Below are 22,821 nucleotides of genomic sequence, written 5' to 3' on the forward strand. Positions count from 1 at the left end.
AATGAAAATAATAAGTAGACTACAAGAGCATTTCTATCTTAAATACTTTTAATTTTACTTTTAATTCAGGAAAGAATATAGAATAATTCACCCCTCTGGCGTGAATCTCTGGCAAAAACTAATATTCGTCAGTATTCATTCATTCCTTCGTTCATTTTTTGCCACTGCTTCAGTATGTCTTTCTCTAAGTAGCTTACTCTCCATTTCTCTCTCCGCCTCTCACTCACTGAAGGCCTTTTCAGACAACGACACCACTGCACTCTGAAACTCATTATTTCCAATGGCTTGCGCCAGGACGTCTTTTCACTGTGTCGAACAAAGCCCAACTTTGCATGTTGTGACTCGCACTGAACCCAGCGGCGAGCGCAGCTCAAACTGCGTTGTGTCGCGAGCAGCTCTCTTCTACCAGGAAACGACATTTGGAGTAGCTCTATTGCCGTCCGGGGGGGGGGGGAACAGTAGGTGCTTATGGCTTATACAGGCTGTACAGTGCCAGAAACGGGTTGTGATATCGAAAAGGGGAAAAAAGTGTGAAAATTCGTCATAAATTGGGAGAAATGCGGGAGAGGGCAATGAAAAACAGGAGTCTCCCAGGAAGATCGGGAGGATGTGCACCACAGGTGGTAACACTGCTATAGTAACATGGCTTTATGTAGTAATAATATGATTGTATTGGGCTCGTTGGTAGTTTAAGCTTTAACAACAACAACAACAACAACAACCGCTTCCTTTCCCTGAATAGAATAATACAAAGAATACATTTTTGTTTGGGCATACCTTATGCTTTGTAGTACAGGTATTCAGCTTTTCAGTTGCATCTGTTGCAAGGTTGATATTTCCATTTTTGTCCCCTCAGGCTGTTTGATTGTGAAATCTTGTAACGAGGATTTAATGAATGTCATTTCTGCGACTACCCCTACACACTTCCTCCTCGCTCTCCCACTCTCCCTCTCAGGTGTTGCCCATCCTCGAGATTCTTTACCACGTGGAAGACAGAAATTCTCATCACGTCTACATGGCCCTCATTATCCTCCTCATCCTCACAGAGGACGACGCCTTCAACCGCTCCATCCACGAGGTGGTGGGTAGACAGTTTAATGCGTGTTGTTCAGGCATTTTGCCACCGCAACCTTGCTTTTCTCGCAATAGCTGAAATACTTGTAAATAATTCCTGATGTTTTCAACAGTTATGTCTCATTTCTGTGTGTCTCTCTGCCTCTCGCAGGTATTGAAGAACGTCACATGGTACACAGAGAGAACACTGACAGAGATCTCACTTGGCAGTTTGTTCATCTTGGTGGTCATCCGCACCATCCAATTCAACATGACACGGACAAGGGTAGGTTTAACACGTATTCACACACACACACACACAGGTTCCCACGCATCCTGGAAAACCTGGAAAACAATTTTCCAGTCATTGAAAATACATAGAAAAGTAAAATATCCTGGAAAATCTTGTGTCTTGTGTCAACATTCTCCTATTTTCCTGTAGCTGAGAATGAACTACTAGGCTATCTATGACATTACATAACGTTGCTTTCTTCCCAACTTGTTTTAAACGGTTGGAAGTTTATGCATTTGAAAAGCAAACAGTACTAAGTAATTTACAGTTTAGCAGTAACATCAGGTAACGTGTATGTTTGTGTGTGCATCCTCTCCAGGATAAGTACCTCCACACCAACTGTCTCGCTGCACTTGCCAACATGTCCGCCCAGTTTCGTTGTCTCCACCAGTACGCTGCCCAGCGCATCATCAGGTGAGGACATACTGTAGGTGTATGAATGACATAGCAGACAAAGCAGAAGAGAGGATGATAGAATATGTTAATTGATAGATCCATCCATTTTCTATACGACCTATTCCAGCTCTCGTCTTGTTCTAGCAAATTTCTACTTTGGGAGAATATTAAAATTGGCTTGAGACAAAAAGTAAGAGTATATAAGTGACCAAGTCTATTTTTATTATGTTCTTATTTTCCCTGTTTGACATTGAATGTGTTATCTTTAGCGGTTTAAATTAGAATTCGGAAGATCTACATTTCGTTCTCTTTGCGGCACCCTTGACGATAAGCGGTAACTGCAGGTGTGTTTTTGGATCTCACTTCCCAGAGATCCAAACAGTGGGCGCCGCTTGTGATTTTTCCTGGGAATATCACCACAGACACCCAATTTGTAATACTGCAAATGCAAGGGCTTCGATCGATCGATCGATCGATAGATAGATAGATAGATAGATAGATAGATAGATAGATAGATAGTGACTTAACAGACATTTATTTAAATGAAAATCTTCAAGATTATTACTTTTAAAGTAGAATCTGGATTTTGACTTATATATTTGACAGTCTTTATATCCTCCAACTAGGGATGGTTGATATGGATGAATTCCTCAGTATATCGAATTTTATATCACAATTGATGCCATATTTTGATATGATAAATTGAGGAACTGTTACCAGATAAAATAACCAGACAGGGATGCCTGTTTTTGGCTAATTCAGTGAATTAAAGGTACAGTGTGAAGGATTTGGTGACATCTAGTGGTGTGGTTCCAGATTGCAACCAACTGAGTACCCCTACGCTCACTCCTCCCTTACCAAGACTGCGGTAACGTGAGCCGCTGAGTGCAAAACCGTGGTAACGCCTCGCTCAGAGGTCATCCTTACCATAATAATACCACTTTATGAGCAACGTAAGTCAGACGGCAGCTGGCGGTACCACGGTTTTACACTCTGCGGCTCAAATTACCACAGTTTCACAAGCGTGTCGTAGAACTACGGTGGCCTTCAGTTAACGTAAAAACACAAAATGCTCTCTCTAGAGCACAGAGTTTGGTTTGTCCGTTCTGTAGAAACATGGCAGAGCAACATGGCTCCATGTAGAGGACCCCCTCCCTATGTAGATATGAAGGGCTCATTATAACGAAAACACACTTAGTTTCAGGTGATTATACACAAATGAAAACATATTTTTGAATATTGTATTCCATTTCTGCTAATAGATCCCCTGAAATGTTACACATTGTTCCTTTAAATAACACAAAATCAAAATAGAAATAAGTCATTCCATCACAATTATCCAAAATGCATACAAAACAAGTCCTGCTCTTTGACTTGCAACATTTCCAACAATGTATGATAAAAAAAATACTACCCCCGTTTAAATGGTACGGCAACATGTTTGACCGTAGACAACATTGTCTCGTAGCATCGTCATATCTCCGACCCCTACTAACTCTAAACTGTGCTGAATGTGCTTCCTTTCTGGCGGACAATTTGAATAAAAAAGACACAGTGTGCATCCCAGAGAGAGAAACTTGGTGCTCCACAATATAAATCAGTTAGTAGAGTAGAAACGGGTGGCACACCATCAAAGCAGTAAATGTGCTTCAGCCAGAGGCCTTCCTCAGAGCGTGCATGTGGGTAAAGTCTGCCCAAACTAGAGCTATTGCACAGCAGACAACGTGCTTTCTGACATTTGTGTAGTTTCATAACAGCACAAGTAGTGTATAATATATCACACTTAGCTGGCGTGTATTTCAACTGTTTCAATTGCTGCTTCAAGTTAAAGCTGCAGTGGGTAGAAATGGAGCAAATATGATTTAAAAAATCATGTGCCTTTGTGTCCTCTGGTGCTCCTAATGGCGTCTGCAAGATTTCACAGACTGGAAACCAACCAATCAGAGTCTGGAGTCTGCCGTCCAGCTTCCGTCTATGAGAGCCGGCTGTCAATCACTCGCGAACTCCGACCAAACGATCAAATACGGCTGCGTAGATTTTTTTAAAGCCTGAAAACAGAGCCATGAGGAGGAGCAGAAGTCTAGTTATCTCTCAGAACACTTGAATTACAATATGCTGAAAGCTTATTATGGAATTTTTGCCAAATGATGTCAAAAAATTGTTGCCTACTGAAGCTTTAAGTGTCAGGCTTGGACACAATTTTCATCTGTGTGAGGCAAGCAAAGACGGCACAAGAGAGACAGCAATTGCCCAAAGAGTGGGGCGGAAGGGTAGAAGTTCTAATTCACACACAAGCACACTCATTCATTTGAATGATTCTTATAGTAACTTGATAGTGGAGACTAAGACATGAAATATTGAGAGAATGTTGTAGAGAAGAAACATTATATAACACGAGGTGACTGAGTGAAAGAATTTGGCCTATGAGGAGACAGATGACGTGAGAGGACAAGGGCCAAACCGCGCACACACATCAAGTCATTCATGAACTCAAGACACACAGGAAGGAGTGTTTCCTTTCCCTGAAGACGTGCAAATGTACGCACACTCAAGGATCCTCTTATCCGGCTGCCTGGCTCTCTCTCCGTATCTGTGATTCTCTGGTGCTTTGAGTCAGAGAGGAACACTTGTCTGTGAATGTGCACACGTCCGTCCTGGAGTGATGTAGAGCAAGTGACTCCATGTCTGATGATAATGATAATGATGATGACTATGATGGCCAGGGTTGGGCTAAACTTGCTGGCTAGATAAAGGGGATTTCCTGCCAGGAATTTCCAAATGTCTGCCAGGCGGTGCTGAACTCTGCTGTTTGTTTACAGGCAGCAGTGGCTTTGAATTGTCTCCACCACCACCACCCTGCATCTTTCCTTATTATTTTCATCTTCTCTCACAATCAATATTTCCGTTTTGGAGCATTGTTCTTCTGTCCTCCATATCTACAGTCTCCTCTGTCACCACACACGTATCCCATTAAACCACCAGTTACTCTCTCCATTGTTTGGTTGATCAATGTCTGACCGACACTCTGATGAAAATATTCACGTTTGAGAAGTTGGAGCCTTAATTGTTGCTTAAAAATGACTAGAATTACGAATTAAATATCAAAATACTGACCTGTTAATTTCCTATCGATCGAATAATCTACTATTTGACCGTTTCAGCTGTAGTCAATGTAGACAAGGAGCGACAAACGCTGAGTAGGGAGGAGGTCGGGGTGGATGGGTGAGTCCAAAAGCTCCGGACTTTCGCCCAGGAGGTCACTGTTTGTATCCGGTGTGAATCCAGAAGTTAACATTGATTTATTTTGTCACGTAACTTACGTATTTAAGTAACGCCACTTCCGTAGTTATTTCAACCCAAACTACGATCTTTTCCTAAACCTAACTAAGTAGTTTCCTGTGAAAGAAGTTTATTTTGAAAAGACTTTATGCATGTAACATGCGGAAATTGACACCTGTTGCTAGACATTCGTAGGAAATTGCATGCCTCCACTGCACCGGAAGGCTCAACAAATAAAGAACAAATACAACTAGGGTGTTGAGGACACACATAACTGCAACCCCCCCTTGTTTGAGTCCAGACGAGGGCCCTTGACACCCCCCCTCTCTGTCACCATAGGAGCTGATAAAACACAACAAAGTACACATGGAAAAGAGGAGACATATTACAGTAGTTAATTTAAAGAACACAAATGCAATTTGTGGTGAGCAGCAGCAATGAAACGGCATGAAATTTCAGTTACTTTTTCCACGAGAGATTATGTAATCTTCATCTTATGTTTTCTTGGATAAATGTGATTGATTGTATCAAAGCTTGAGCAGCATTTTAATGGAAACTTTTCAAATTTTGAATAGTCAAACCTTAAAATGAATGTGTAAACATATATACAAATGTCCATATACAGATTTATATGAACAGCACCAGACCACACACTGTGTGTGTCCACATAAAAAAAAGGATCCTTTGAACTGGTAGAGACAGAGCACCTTTACATCTTTAGTGAGTCGTGGGGGGGGGGGGGGGGGACCTCGTCTGTCGTTACTTTGGCCTCATAACTGATTTTGGGATCAGGCCAAATGTGGAAATCATTCTGTGTTGCCGTTTCCCGGGCCGTGTCCGTCACTGCCTCGGCCCAGATGAGGGACGTGGCGGAGCAACTAGTCAAAGTGCTTTATTGTGAGCAAACGTCCCAGGTGGAACTTGGTCGGTGGTCTCGACTAGATAGTACAACAGGTCCCATTAAGTAGTCATGTCTAACAGGGCCTTTGACATAAGGTCTGTAGATAACAAGTAGACCTCCTGATAGCTGCTCAGATGTCTCTATCCAGCTATCATTTAGCCAATTAGCCTGCAGAAAGAATGCTGAGAGATGTTGTGTGTGTGTGTGTGTGTTTTCCAGTGCTGACAGACGGACAGGTGTAGCTCTAAGGGGCTTAGCTGAGCTCTGCATCAGAGTTTCCCCTAGCCCTTTCCTGTCATTGAATTTAATTTATTCTGCATTTTTTTCCTTGATTGACACAAGAATTAAACATTCAACAGCCTTGGGGGTCTTGGGAAGACTATTAAAAAGTTGTAATTAAAGCAGAAGGTCAGGTTATGATGATAAACACCTCAATGAATACAATATGAGTCTTTGAGAATTAAGACCATGTTATAGATAAGATGTTAACAAGAGAAAAATATAGAATTTTTAGACAACCAATATAGTAGAACATGTTTTTTAAATTTATTTTTAATGGGGGGGGGTTTTAAAGTTAAAAATAACTCAAAGTGACAGCGAATTGTTCTTTGCTCAGGCGCTACTCAAAAAGTTACTTTAAAGAAAGTTTACTGTGGCGTCAACACTGTGCCATTAATGACGTGTATGTATTGACCCACCCTATGGCTACCCAAGGTCGGTCAAGCATACTTTAGGACTCTTGATGTGCTGTATGTCCGCGTCCAGCCATCACATTCAATCATGCAGTCCCATCCAGACAACTGTACACACACACAATAAGGGCAAGCAAATCAGCTAACTTGTGGGTCAAATGGCAGACTGTCAACTACAAGGGCAACAAACACACACATGTATAAATACTGGAGTTCTGATTGTAAATGAAGCGTAATGTTTCATATTTTGACACATAATTTCTAAAGCTGTCTCCTGCCAATTTCATGATTATTTTGTTTTTCCAAAACTAATTATTATTCATTATTTTAAAGGCCTCATTTAGAAAGCAAAACAGGCCCGTCTCTAATAATAATCCATCTTAAAGAAAGGCCTCTCTCTTCAGTTAAGCTGAGTAAAGACATGAATTACTGGTCAACATGTGCCAAATGACGACTGTGTATTTGGTGTATCATTCATCTGTCGTTAATGCTCTCACTCCTTTCCCCCCCTCTCTATCTCCATTTCTCTCTCTCCTGCAGTTTGTTTGCTTTGCTTTCCAAAAAGCACAACAAGGTTTTGGAGCAGGCAACACAGTCTCTGAGAGGCAGAGAGGGAGACAACACAGCCTTGCCCGACTATGTGAGTAACACTCTCTCTCTCTCTCTCTCGCTCTCGCTCTCGCTCTCGCTCTCGCTCTCGCTCTCTCTCGCTCTCTCGCTCTGACACGCCTAAAGCACGAAGTGCGTTCTCATTACATGCTTTTGCCTCGTGCATTATCGTGTCATATTCGTGTCACGTCATTTCGTGCGACCGGGCTGGATAAATCGGTAGTAGCCCCAAATTTGTCTTAAAGAAATAGTTCACGATTTTGGGAAATGCGCTTATTCGCCTTCATGGGTCTTTTCATACATGACGACATATGTAAAAACATTTTAAAACTACGTTACACTAACGTTAGTTTAATTTTTGTTTTGAACTTTACTTTATTCCCTTGATACTTTGCCTCGCGGACCATCTGCTTTCTGGCTGGATACCTGAGGTTGCATACACATTGAAATCATAACGGGAAAAAGAAAGTAATTGTCTCTGAATGAAAAATGAATGTGCACGGTGAAAGCACCTGTGGTTGAAGCCGCCCTCGTCGAGTGGATTGATAACGCCTCGTCGTAATGCACCCAAAGTGAAACTTCCGGCAGCACATGCACACCGGTGCAGGTCTCCCTCCATGCGGCTACCGGGTGAGCATACACATGAGCATTTAGCATACAGATGTGACAGTGGTACTGATGTTCTCATGCAAAGTAACCCTCTTACTATTTTTACCCTAACATTTTATAAAAACAAGCAATCATCGTAGTATTTAAATTCAAAATTGTCACCATCAACATGTTCAGTTCATCAGATAGCCCATGTATTTCTCAGCTGTTGCTGTCAGCATCATTTGATATTGTTAAAGTAGACAAACACAATATCTTCTGCCGCTTTGTAGCATCTCCTCTGTGATGGATTTTCAAATGTTTTTGTATGTCTGTCTTAGTCTGCTGTAAAAGACTGAGACAACTCCACATTTTGCTCCCGGCACCAGTTAATATCAACCAGTTTAGGTTCTCACTGGGATTCATTTGAGGATGCGGGGTGCACAGTTTGATTCTGTTTCTACATTCTCAATTTAAATGTAAGGCCTGTTGCTGCAGGTCCGGCATCGAGTCACAGTCTGCTCCAACCCTTTTGTCTTCTTCTCATTACTTTTCCAGCTCACATCCCACACACACACCCAAAAGGAGTCTCCACTTGTAGAATAATATTAGATGAAAGTATTGAGCGTTTATAAAAATTGGATGTTAAAATCTGTCATTCGCAGTGGCGCCAAAGTGATACTGAAATTTCTCTGAAACATCAGTGTTTTTCTGAAATTGAAATCTTTAACAGCATCACAGCAGTTGACTAAGTGGCACAGCTTAAACCAATACATTTAAAATGATGTTGTCCCAATGCAATCAAGTATCTATGGATCTTGTTAGTACACCACACCTGAGTACACTCTGTTGACTATTCACTGTATTTGTGTTCAGGCACTTCTGCCTTCAGGTCCGTCTGTACACGGCTCAGTCTGGCTGTCTTATTAGATTAGCTTGGTCCTAGATAAGTGTGTGTGTGCGTAAACATATTTGTGTGTTTGGGGGTTGGAGATATATTAGGAGGTCCCCATAGATGCCCTTAGGTGTTGTGGAAACGTGAGTGTTTTTGAGTGCTCCTTCAACCATGTAGCGCCTGTCTGATGAGGCCCCCTCACAAACAGACGTCTATGCACACACATAAACACACATGAAAACATATACAGTGCAATTATCCAGCTTTGTTTTGATGCTTCCTTCCTCCAGGGCTTGTTTTAATGCTCTGTTTTATTTACACGCATGCATAAACGCCCACTACATGTGACTGAAAATGGAAAAGAAAAACATAAAGACAGATTACTTTGCCTTGATTAAATCTCCTCTGTTAAAGATATCAGTCCAGCCAGCTGCTTTCCATACAGAGAGTGCAGTCAGAGTGAATAAAATAATAGTGACAACATTAATAAGACAAATACACGCATACACAGCTAGAGGTCAAAGTGTGACGTCGACCACACAACAGTTCCAGCGTGTTGCTCAAGGGCACGAGGCACATTTCCAGTCGGATTATTTCATGGGAATTTTTTACGAGGGTTTTTTTTCCTAGAAAAGCGTCTGACATCCAGTCTGGGTCATAGACTTTTAAGACCGAACTGGTCACTTTTTCTGATACCGCTGTTTATCCTTGAGCTTAGACTATACTAACTCAATGTGACATTGGTTCCCATGTCTACAAGAGTTCCCGTGGCTTCCTGTTCACAGCTAGAAGTCAACTTTTAGCTTCATTGCTTGATTCTTGATTAAAAGGAACATATTGTATTGTTTGCCTTCTGAACAATGCCCCCACACACACACACACACACACACACACACACACACACACACACCCACACACCCTCCAGATATAGATTCACCCTAATTGTGTCTTGGAAAACAGAGTGCAAGAGTGCACAATCAGCTTTTCACACGTATTTGGTAGTAAACATCGTGGTCATAGTCAGTGGTGTTTCTGATGTTTGGTAAAGTCTGGAAGGTTCAGAAGGTTGGGGGACCTCAGGATGAATTCATTGTAATATTGTACATATTTTAATTTGTCCCGTGGCTATAGTATTCAATTCCGGTCTCGGCCTCAAGTCCGGTCTCGAGGCAACTTTTTTTGAGATCTTGGCGCTTGTCTTGGATCTCGTGTCTTGTTGGATTTGAAATTCTTGGCTATTGAGAACTGGTCAAGTTGTTCCTGGCCATGAATTAAGATTATTCTAGTATTTAGATTAGATCCTGATAGGCAGGTTGGCAGTCTCTGCCATCAGTGTATAAATGTGTGTGTGAATGGGTGAAAGACACTATTGCCTCTTATGGTGTTGAACAAGACTCAATTTGCTCTGGACTCGGTCTTGACTCAGACTCGACTGGACCTGGTCTTAGACTTGATTAAGTTGGTCTTGACTACAGCCCCGATGTGTAGTTTTGAGCATATTAGGATGCTAACATTAACATTTTGTTCTTACCACCGCTGTCCCAAAGTATTGGAGTATGGCATATGTACAGAGGGTTTCAAATGTAGGCCTGATCAGCAGGGCTGCGACTAAGAATTCATTTTCATCATCAGTTGATCTGTGTTTTCATAACTCATTTATTCATTGTTTGTTCTGTAAAATGTCAGAAAATGGTGAAAAATTGCCACTACCATTTCCCAGAGACTAACGTGACATCAAAGCAACACTCCACAAACTTAGAGTTATTCAGTTTACTATCACACAAACAAAGGGAATCAGTTAATCCTTACAATTGAGAAGCTGGAAACTAAAGAATTGTTGGCATGTTTACTTATTTTGAAAAGGACTTTAACAATTAATCAATTACAAAAAAATATCTGACTCTTGATTCTGAATCTGTGTATCATTTGTTCTTTTCATATTCAGTTGGGAATCCAAAATCGGAAAATGAAAAAAAAAAATGTTATGTCGTTATTCATTTATGAATCCAACACAATCCCAAACAAAAAAAATAACAGCTTGTTTTTCGTACTTTGATCATAGATCAAGTCAAAAACAGGAAATGAAAAAACAGGCCACGGACTGAATCTGATTTTGATATTTAATGCGTCTGATTTGTGTGACCAGGAAGTTACTTGTGTGTATTCTGCTCAACTGATCAGATCATTTCATAAAAGACTAAAAGAAACAACAGAACTGACCCGTTATGCAGCAGTGAATTTGACATAGGATTGTTCAATTCTGTCAAATTCTGTCATGGATGTTAACGCTGTGTGTTTTACTTAAACTGTCTTTGCATATAGACTACATTTGAAGTAGCTATCTGGCTCATTTGTTCACAATGGAGGAATGAGATCATAGATGAAAAAATAAACAGCGAGTTAAATGTTTAATACAACCGCAAAAAGAAAAGGAAGGTTACTCCATACAAGCTAAATGTTATCTACCAGCTAAACATTAGCTAACCAGCCATTCCTTTCTACCCTCTGTCATCAGTATGAATCTTGAACTGAAATTTACATAAAACCTTATGCACGCTTAAGCTTGTTTGTCAGGCCAGTTATAATGACCTCGCACACTGGTTAAGGTAATAATACACTTAATAATAATAAACTTTATTTGTGTAACACCTTTCATACAAGAAAAGCAGCTCAAAGTGCTTAACAATGAAGATGCACTGAGCGCTTCACATGAAAATGAATATAAAATCATATTAGATGGAAGACAAAACCGGGGGAAAAAAATTATATAAGATAAAATTAGTGACCTAAACAAGCTGGTAAACAGCAAACTGTGGGTTCCTCTCTGGTTTTGAAGATGAGACATCTATAGTAGAAGACATGGTGTCGTTTTCTCCATCGCTGGCCCTCCTCTCCTCTTCCAGTAGTAGTGGATGTGGCAGTGTAATTGAAAGCAGCTTGCTCTGGTGTCATTCACAAACTCTCATCTTAACTCTGGAAGTTTAGGGAACTATGGGGAGAGATAAAGAGGAGCCGAACATGAGGAACAATAGAAAGAGGAGAAAGGAGTTGGAGGAGAGGAGATGAGGGGGTTTATGGAGAGAGAGAGAGAGAGAGAGAGAGAGAGAGGGTGGGCTTGTGATGGGCATCTGGAAACAATGTAATTTGGCTGAGTCTGGCTCTGGAGAGAGAACTAATGTTTGTTTAATGTGGGATTGTCCTGGACATGTAATTGCTCTCTTTTACGAGAGAGAGACTGAGAGGAGGATATAAAAAAAAAAAAAATGTCGTCAAATGCTCTAAGCTGTGGGTTAAAGCCGGGCGCATTGTGTTAATGTCTCTCTCTTTTTTTCTCTGTCTCCCCCTCCATTTCCCTCCCTCTTGATGTCTGCCTCTCTCTCATACACACACACACAGAGCACACCCCCCATCCTTGTATGTGTTTGTGCTGCTGTGTCTGGTTAGTGTCAGGGAAGAAAGAGTGAAGGGTAAGGGCCCCTTGAGCCCCCGGGGGACAGCCAGAGGCTCCCAGTCCAAGCAGGGCAGCTCTCTCGGGGCCCCGACGCTTGCTCTCTGCAGCCTCTGCACCTCTGATCGCACATGTTTGTCTTTTTTCTTTTCGCCCTTTGAGATATGTGCAGTGACATGCAGTATGTGCTGGTACACTCGCAAGCAAACATAAAAAGAAAGGAAGTATGAGCTGTGTTGCATTGCATTGCGTTGTGTGTCACTGTTGATGCTCCCAGCCAGTGGTAGTGGTAATGTTACTTCTGTGCCTCTTCGTCTGTTTACTGTTGCACATTTCTGGGAAGAGACTACAAGTACACGCACACACACACACACACACACACAGAGAGAGAGAGCCAGAAGCATGTTGGACCACCCTGTCTATGTGTTTATTTGCGCTGGTTGAGTCACAATCTGTGATCTCTTTTTAATAGCCAGAGTAGACACATGCATTAGCTTTGTAGCACCATTCTTTTTGTTTAGGGAAAAAGCAGAGCCCGAGGATACATCAACAGATAATAAACATTATGTCTTCTGTTTATTATCAGGCCTTCCAGGAATTTGCCACATTTCTTATTAAGCTACAAAATTGTTTCGTAAAATTTTTCCCATTAATGCTTCAATACCTCGTAGAAATTGTGTTTTTAAAGTCGATTAGTGTGCAGTCTCTGAAGTATTTGTAGGTGAACAGATAACCATCAAGAAATTATCTTTTTTTTTTCTTCTTTACTTGATTGCAATTTTTAATTGCCTTGAGTGTGTTTTACATTGTCAGTCGATGACTCAAACATACTCGTACTCACTAGCCTAATGCAGCCTTTAATGTCCCATATAGAGCTAGACCAATAAATAGTCCAGGACGCGCAGTATGGTCATAATTGTTTTTTTTAAATCAAAAGAATCCGTATCAAGATTTTGTTTTGGTTTATGTAAAATATTTATATGTTAATATTATTTAACCTTTAATATTTAAATGTGTATATATATATATATATAATCTGTTTTTCTTTAATTGTATCTGTCAGGCTGTAGTCACTTGTACATGGAACAAGATTTTGAGACCTAATATGCTGATATGCTCTCACACCAGTGGTGAAAACAAAATTAAATATATACCCAACTATCTTTCCTGTAAGTTCCCCTATTTAGCATTTTTATGCAGTATATGTAAGGGATAATGTACAGCGAGCCGGTCATTGTTGTGAAATAAACCCCGACAGGGTGATGCGGCACCCGACACGAAGCGGTTTCACAACAATGACCGGCTCGCTGGACATTATCCCGCTTATTACACGGCTACTTACTTAAGAAATCAATAATTTGACACAGAAATGGTCCGCCAGAAATCTGAGTTCAGTACTGCGTCCATAGCAACGGTCTGTTATACATAGCAATGGTCTGCTATAAAGAAATAACAGACCATAGAACGCCATGATTGACCAATCAGAATCGAGTATTCAACAAAGCCGTGTAATAACTGTTTATTAATGTACAGTATTTTTTAATGAGAACTTCTCCTATGTAGACATGTTTTATATTATTACAACTGTATTTTACCATAGCGTCATTCATTATCTGTTTACACAACGACCTCCACTTATTGAGGAGGAGTTATAGTTGTTGACAAATACATTAATAAACACTGATTACGACTACATTAAATTGAGTTTTTGAACAGTGGGCTACCTCTGGGTCTGAAAAGTGAAGCCAATGCAGACGTGTCTTAAACTAGCAGCCAGCGACTCCTCTGGTTGCAAAAAGAAGTCTGATTGTATAGAAGTCTATGAGAAAATGAGCCTACTTCTCACTTCATTTATTCCCTCAGTAAACATTGTAAACATGAGTTTATGGCCTCAATCGCTTGATGTTTATTTAGTAAATTATGGTCCCATTTAGAGTCAAAGACGTGTCACTTCTGGTTGCAAAAAAACAAAATGGCAACGGCCAAAATGCAGAACTCAAGGCTTCTAAATGGCAGTCCAATGGGAGACGTCATGGTGACGATGTCCACTTCTCATACAGTCTATAGTTTTAAACCATTTTTAAATGTTTATATACTGCTCATAAATGCTGAATAAATGGACTTAAAGTAAAGTATGGAAAGTTACGGGAAATGTATTAATGTATGTATGTTAATGTATCTCAGACAGTATTCCTCGCTTCCAGTCTCCTTTTTCGTCCTCTCCTGATCTTTCCCCACCTCTGCATATTTTGTATGAAATGACTATGTTCAGTGTAGCCTCCACACGGCTCAATCACAAATGGGAATCTCATGTATTTTCTACTTCTCAGTCTCTGAGATTGTTAAATATTGCAGTTTCATCGCCCGGGCCTTACGCCGACTTTCCTCCATGTCCATTTCGTCTAATTCCACGGTGCTGATGGAGACTCTGGGACAGCATTATGTGCAAGGGCAGAGCTCAGTGTCTCCCTTCATACATGGTTTACCTGAAAGTAGGAATTGATTGATTGAAGTGTGAATTATGCTGTCACATTTCTTATAGTCTTTTTGATGTAGAACCAATTCGCCCCCTCAAGACTGATGTACATTATCATACCGCTTTCCCTGAGATCAGAGGTTACCGTGCACACACACAGAGAGCTTCTTGTCATTCCATGTGAAAATACCCAGTGGGGAGAGAGAAATGAGGAAGGTAAAGGGGTTCTATACGTTTTACTTTTCACAATTTCATACCTTTCAAACCTTTCAGTTATGTGCCTACAGTTGAAGATTTTGGCTTGTGGTCTGGAGTCTAGCAGTATGACATAAGGATTGTCAACTAGGTTGCTGTATCAGGTACTTCTGAATTGATCTCGTTACAGTAGGTGATGTAGTGAGAAGCAGCTTGCAACCGGCAGAGGTATTCATCAGGCGTAGACAATGTGAGCTGTCAGTACAATGTGTGGATCTTTTGTCTGACTTCTGCCTTCAGTTTGCTTTTAGGATCTAGCACCTGCAGATGTTTTGTGGATTTGCGTGCTCTACTCTCTGTTTGCCTGTGTTGGCTATTAATCAAATACATGCGAGCGCACATTCCTGGTAGATTATTTTGCTGCTCCGTATTTCTACTGTTTACCTCAGGATTACTGCGATGAAAGATAAAATGATTGCTGCCGTGATAACTTTCCAGAGAAGCAAAAATTACTTCCTCGTCCTCATTTGGTGTCTGCTAGGCCTTCAAACTCAGGGATCAAACTAGACTTCCTGAATCATATCTCATTGCCTCACCAGGAACTGAAGCAACACACCCCCGTTAATGCTGCAGCCCCTTGCATTTTTTTAACAAACACAGGGATGTTTTGAGTCTGAATGCCCACTGATGTGTTGTGAGTAACAAGCCCCAGTAAAAGGGGTTTAATAAAGACATTGTTTTCACCTGTACAAAACCAAACTCAAGGTATAAAAACCTTTTAGAAAAGTTAAAGGTACTACATTTGAAATCCAGAGCATTAGTATAGCAGCAAACAACTATTTACAATGTGAAGATATGGAGGATGAATGTCTACCTGAGCTGAGAATGAAGTCACTCTCCCTCTGTGTGTGTTGTAATCAGAACATCTCTGTGCTTTGTTTACATAGCCGCTCCAGCCACGTGTGCACGTTTAACCGTGTTTCCAAGAAGTTTCCCGGTAATTTTAGTCCTGGGACTACTTTTCAAGGAACAAAAAGGTTTCTTCAGTCCATTGTTGTCTGCGTTTCCACCGCGGTCTAAAGACCTGTGAAGAATAGGCAAATTACTCAGCTGACGCATGAAAAAGCAACATGACGTGGGACGAGGGCTGCTGGTGGTAACAGCAGTAAACACACTCTGCAGCCTGCTGTTCAGTGTACCCATCAGTTTCATCTAAAACACGTTCAAAAAACATAAATGTTAGTTTTTAATGTTGCATAGTATTTACTGATGCACGTTGGATGTAATGAATGAATTGCAGAGGATAAAAATTAAACTAAAGCTGGGGACACACTAACCCGACATCAGAGAACTAGCGGCGATGAAGGCAATCTGTTGCGTCGCCTATGTTTTGGCCGACAAGTTGCACCAGTACGTACGTTCTGCGCCTGCGTGAGATGAAATAACTCTCCACACCATCATGCGGCGGTATTCTGTATTCGGCATTCAAAAAGGGAAACCGGAAGACCGAGGACTGCAGATATACAAGCCGTTGTTATGAAACGTACATGAAACAAAGCAGCGTTTGCCGACCATTTTAACACCACTCTCACTCACCACTTAGCTTCATTCCAGATGGCCATGTCGTTGAGAAAATATCCGTGTATTGGAATGATCAGAAGAGATGAAGATGTAAAATGAGAAGAGCCTTCTGTGTTTTTCCTCTTGACTTTACTCGTCGTCTTGCTTTCTTCACATCCGTTTCTCTTCTCGTGCACGGATTCAACATGCTGAATCGGCCGAAAAACCTCAGACACAGGCAGACTAGAGCCGGTTGCGGGACACATCCGACGAGGCGGGACACACCAAAAAAGTAGCTTAAAACACTGACAGCCTTAAGAGCGTCTGTCTCCACAGTAAATCATCTGTTGAGCGCTTGATGGTTATTTATTTGTGCTTTAGAACATAATCGCTGTGAAACAATCAGCAATGGGTTCCTCGAAAGATTCCTAGGAAAGACAGTAAGCGGAAAGTAAGTGCAGTGTGTGTGCCCCACTGGCTAGCTAATTGCTGCAGCTCTGCACTGCTATTTGCAGCGGTAACCACTGATAACGCAGTCCCGACCGGCATCGGCGAAGTGCAACGCCCACCCTCTGGTTCCCTCCCCAGGTTAACACTGCTAGCCGCCGGCCGGTTGAGAGCCATGTGGAGGCAATCCCTCAGTCATAGATATGTTCTGAATTTGGAATTTAACACCTTTTAACCCCAAATAAAATACTCTATAATGATGTCGATCTTTACAAAGTCCAAGTCACCTCTTAGACTGATGCCACTTGCTCATTATGTTACCCTCTCAGTCTCGATATAAGTCTGTCCCCTTGTGTTCCTCTCATTAAGTCCGTATCCTGCTGAGAGCTGACTTACTCACTGACATCCCGTTTTACGCTCTCATCTCCACAATTTTTTCGCCCTCACCTGCCGAGTGAAGACAATGCTAGACCTAGTTGTTAGTTTACTTGTTAGCCTGTCTCTCTATATATCTGTCAGCCTCTTATCTCTTCTCCTCTTTCGCTCCGACTCTCTCTCTCTCTCTCTCGCTCTGTGTCTATTCCCGGGCAGTACGAGTGCCACCCCTGCAGGCAGCAGGTGTTCTGGGGTCCTAATGATTGTCTGCTTCCAAATGGTAATTATGGCAGCCCCGCTGTGCCCTGGTCTTTTCCTCGTCGAGGCGCAGCAAAACAGAGCACAGCTAGCAGCGGATCAATTAGCACTGCCCACCTATCTGCCAGAGTGCTGCTGTTGCAGCTGTTGGCGTCATCTCTTTTTTTTTTTTTTTATCATTATCACTGGCGTCATCATCGACATCACTGCCCCCTGCTGTTACTGCCAGCCAAGTCTCCGAGAGGTAGTGTGCTTATTTTAAACCGGTAATAAGGTGCCCGTCTGCAAATGTGCTGGACTTCCCCCTCCACACAGAGGGTGATGCAGCAACACTGTCCTTCCTAAATAGATGCTAGACAGGCATTGTCAGTGCTGCAGTTCTGCTTCATTCTGTGTGCAACAAAGGATGTTTTGTGAAGCTATGGGGTAATAAGAGGCTGACCTGGGCACAGTGCTCTACCAAATGGTGTGATTATGACATGGCCGTGGTACCATAATGCAGGTCAGACAATGACCTATTTAAAAAAACTCCCAAAAGACAGGGCAGGCTGCTACTACTCAGCCAGTCTGACCTTCTCTGTCTGTCTACGTGGTGGGTTTTTCTTCTCTTCATGCTTTCCTTCATCTTATTCAACAAACATTCCCTCTTTTTGATATTGCATCAAAATGCAAATATTTACTTTCCATATCTGATGTATTCTGACCCTGTGAAAACATCTGTCTCGTAGGTGTGGCTGTTGACGCTCTCTGTGTATCCGTCCGTGTTTATCTCCATGCCCTTGTCTGTGTCAGTACTCTTTCTTAATATGTCTGGTTTGTCTGCCCTGCAACAGCCTGCAGTGAGCAGCGGGGCCAGCCAGGGAATCACTAAGCTATTGGTTTAATGATGCCAGCCCCTACTTTACAGGGATTTACATGTCTGTGTTTCTAAACACCCTGTCCGCACACACAAACACGCATAAAAACATGCATTGGTATGATAGGATGGCTAGACACACACACACACACACACACACACACACACACACACACACAAACACACAAAATGTCCTTCCCAGTCACTGATTGCATCCGCAAACTCTATAATTTTCCTTGTCAGACAGATAGCAAAGGTCAAACATACCTGCAGACATAACACATTTGCGCTCAGCGTGTTGAAGTATTAGCAGCAGAATCACAGACGCACACTCACAGCCTTGTGTGAAACGAGTAAAACGGGGGCAGGATCATTGAGACTAATGACATAGCTCGCGTCTGAGGCCTGTGTTTTCCTGGGTGGAGAGAAGACATTAAATAGCGGCATGAGTGGCTGTGACTAAATGACAATGCAGCAGGCTGGAAAATAGCACATGACTGGAGGAGAAGGAGCAGAAAAGAGGAGGGCAGGGGGAAGGAGAAAAAAAGGAGGAAGGGGAGCGAGAGAAAGAGCCGCAACGGTTTCATGCAGTCATAGAAACACATGTCAGGCGTTTTCGGGGCTGTCTAGCGGGTACATTTTTTGGGGAAAACAAGTGCAAGAGCGGGGAGTGGAAGAGGAGGAGCCAGTATATTTAAATCCTGTCTGGGTTTCAAGTAGACCATGGACCTCCTAATCTCATCCACTTGACAAACATACACACTGGGCCAGGCAGACGTCTAGCTAGCCTATTTTCATGTGACCTGAATTCCCCAGTGTGGCATTTTTTCCCTGCCAGGCTAATCTCATTAAGCTGGGTGCAGAGCTGGAGAACAAACACACTAGGCATCCCTCACTCCCACTCTGCCTTCCTCTCCTCCTTTTGTCTCCTCTTCACCATGTTCACTTTCTCCCCCCCTACTCTCTTCTTCTGCGCTTCCATTTCTGTTGCCGTCTTCCCTCCTCTTCCTCCCACTCAGTTGTCTTCCGTATCCGTCGCTGCTTTCTGTCTAATTATGGCCTGCCACGGCAGAACAGAGTGGAGCAGGTCTAGCTAGGCAGCGGAGTCGAGCCCAGAGAGCCACCCTCTGCTTCCAGACGCACAATCAATCCTCATTATAGCCGGCTCTCCTGCCTTCCACTCGCCTCTTCAGGTCTGTCTGTTTAAAGCTCCAACGCCGCCGCGTGCACCTTCGTCTACCTTCGTCCACCTTCGTCCACCAGCCTGGAAATCAATGCATTATTGCATCTGTGTGGCAAGCCTGATTCATGGTCAACGCACAACAGAATACAGTTATTTACAATCCTAATCCCACTACGCACTTTTCATTCGGTGATTGTGTGTGTTCATGTGCATACAGCAACAAAAAAAAAGGCCACACAGCAAGCAAAGTTATTTATAAGATAAGGACTCGTTTCCGAAGCAGGGCACCGAAGATGGAATATAAAATGCTACCACATGCAGTTCTGTTACAGATGGTTAGCCCAGATTGGAGGGGGAATCTCAGCTTCCAATCAGTCTCGCTGAGCTGCTGTTTTGATTCTGGTCTTAGCTGGTATTAGCAAATTCTTGGTCAAAACAGGTCGTCATTAGAACAATGGCATTTGTCATGAATCCTGAAGGATAAGTCTCACTATAGAGAACATAAAGGCCGGTATGCTCTTTATTACACTCCCAAAAGGTTTTAAATATGTCCCATATCGCCGAGGAAAAGATTTTTTTACCATAAAGTTTTACTGATTTATACATCTACACATTAAAGATTAAACTGGCTTGCTCAGCACCTCATTCTAATGTATTTTACAGGAATTTCAATACTTCCAGGGGGAATACACTTCTCTCATTTCAAGCCTGAAATGAGGCAGGATGAAACCCCCAGAGGAAGTTGCTGATGATCACTGTCTAAGGCGAGGCTTCCTGTAAAGCAAAGATGGCTATTCATGTTTTGGGAGCAACCGGCTGAACTGGTCGATTAAGTTTTTAAAGGAGTTATTTATTTATTTCACTACGTTGCCTTTTAATGTCACAGACCTGTTCGGAGCTACATCACAGACGATAGTACAATCTGCATTTGGAAGAACAGTGGTCTGTATGTCAATTGATGCCCACACACTGCAGGAAAGCTATGCATCTGCGCTGAACTGTCGCCGTAGAGGCAGGTGTTAACAGAGTAGAGAGGCAGCAATATAGACTAAATCTTAAATATATTTGTTTTACATTGTCTTGTAGAAAAAATCATGTCAACCTGTGAGTGGACTTCTAGCGCAACGTTGCCAGGAAGGTAAAAGAAAGACACTTGAATGGAACAGAGCCATCATTAATGTTATAGTAACACGTGCTTTTCCTAGAATGATGAGTCAAAATGTCCGCTGTGAGAAAAGCCTGTTGATGATCAATACAAACATGGCGGTCCATTCATTCCAAGAAAGTTCTTTTTATCGTATTTTAGGGTTAAAATGGACAGAGTGCATCCGTAAGACATTTTTGATGTCCACAATTGGTTCAGTGACTTGAATTTGAAGTACTTCTATTGAGTTTATTTTTACAGTATGGATTAGATCAGCCGATTAGACTGTTATCGGGCCATTAAATGGGCGTTATCGGTGGTTATAAGCCCCATAGATGTGGGTCAGTAGGGCCCTGCTACACCCAATATTAGATTTTACACAAAACACAGGGCTTTCACCCAGGAGGCAGGGGTTCGCATCCCGTGTGAAACCAACAATTTGTAGTTGTCTTCGTGTTCACAAGTGTTAAGTTTCACATCCAATTTTCAAACATAGTTGTTTTAAGCCAAAACACAATGTTTTTTCCCTGAACTTAACTGTTTTTGTTGCCTAAACCTAAAGAAGCCACTCTGTTTGTGTTCAAAACGTAAAGTTTCATTCAGTTTTACGTGTTAGAACATGTTTTTTTTTTAGTATAGTAGGCACAGTAGTCCCCTCATGACCCACATCAATGGTGCTTATAGCGACCGATAACACCTATTCAATGGCCTGATAACACGTCAAATCAGGTGCAGCGTCGAATCAGGTGATTAGATGTCTATACTAGGGCTGTCTACGATTAAAATATTTAATCACGATTACTCACAAATGTTTTTATCTGTTCAAAATGCACCTTAAAGGGAGATTTGTCAAGTATTTAATACTCTTATCAACATGGGAGTGGACAAATATGCATTCTTTATGAAAATGTATGTATTTATTTATTATTGGAAATTAACAACACAAAACAATGACAGATATTGTCCAGAAACCCTCACAGGTACTGCATTTAGCATAAAAAATATGCTCAAATCATAACATGGCAAACTGCAGCCCAACAGGCAACAACAGCTGTCAGTGTGTCAGTGTGCTGACTTGACTATGACTTGCCCCAAACTGCATGTGATTATCATAAAGTGGGCATGTCTGTAAAGGGGACACTCGTTGGTACCCATAGAACCCATTTTCATTCACATATCTGGAGGTCGGAGGTCAAGGTACCCCTTTGAAAATGGCCGTGACAGTTTTTCCTCGCCAAAATTTTGTGTAAGTTTGGAGCGTTATTTAGCCTCCTTCATGACAAGCTAGTTGGACATGGTTGGTACCGACGGATTCATCAGTTTTTTTAGTTTCACATAATACCACTATCTTCACTCTAGCTTTACAATTGAGCCCGCTACAACCTAAAAGTCGCAAGTTGCATTAATGTGTTAAATAAATGAGTGTTGTTAAAACAAATTTGCATTAACGTGTTATAATCAAGTATTATTATTATTGACAGCCTTAATATATACCAATATTAGCTTATTAAAGATATATCAATATCAGGGCGTATGCACAGAAATGCCCAATCTATGTTCAAGGTCATTTAGAAACAATGAAGCCATTAAAAGTGTCCCGCTCAGTACATGTCTCTAAGGCATTCTGTATGTAAAAAAATGGGAATTTGATCTATAGATCTTTTTCCGATTTACTCAAAAGCATACAGCTTCTCAGTGTGACTCGATCGTGCTATTCCTGCTAATCATACAGACCCAGGATAAGGGTTAATGATTCTTTGCCAATGTGTGTTACAGTGTTGGTCATTCTACCATTGGACTTATTTCATTAGTGCACCATCATCGCATTAAGCTAAGCCACTTTCGATGTTCTTGACTCTGCATTTTTGTCTCAGCTTCTTCTTAGCTGTTGTCTTTTCGCTCTGTTCTTCTTAACATAGATGTACTGTTTATAGAGTCAATACATCTCAGGGCGAATGAGCTTCTAAGCAGCTAATGGTATACTTCTTCAAATACACTTGCTATAAATTCTTATAAGGCAGTCATAATATATATATATATTTTTTTAGCTTTTTGGCAAATGAAAACCAGCTCGCCGTGCCTCATTTTGCTAACAGTGTTTGTTTGCATCGAGATGAAGCGCGTTACTATTCATTGTTTTGTATTTTTAGATTGGTTTGGAAACTGGCGGCATC

At 41.7% G+C, this 22,821-nt stretch overlaps 1 protein-coding gene across 2 annotated transcripts in view; it reads left to right on the forward strand.

The window, feature by feature from the left end:
- Window positions 1-22,821, forward strand: part of dym (dymeclin) — a 78,669-nt gene that overhangs the window by 32,868 nt on the left and 22,980 nt on the right. For both annotated transcript variants that reach the window (XM_074618515.1, XM_074618516.1), the window contains exons 11-14: window positions 956-1,081; window positions 1,226-1,339; window positions 1,665-1,759; window positions 7,154-7,253. In XM_074618515.1, coding sequence (XP_074474616.1) covers window positions 956-1,081; window positions 1,226-1,339; window positions 1,665-1,759; window positions 7,154-7,253 — 435 coding nt within the window. The remainder of the gene's footprint in view (window positions 1-955; window positions 1,082-1,225; window positions 1,340-1,664; window positions 1,760-7,153; window positions 7,254-22,821) is intronic.

Source organism: Sebastes fasciatus, chromosome 19, assembly GCF_043250625.1.
Source record: "Sebastes fasciatus isolate fSebFas1 chromosome 19, fSebFas1.pri, whole genome shotgun sequence".
Classification (NCBI taxonomy): Eukaryota; Metazoa; Chordata; class Actinopteri; order Perciformes; family Sebastidae; genus Sebastes; species Sebastes fasciatus.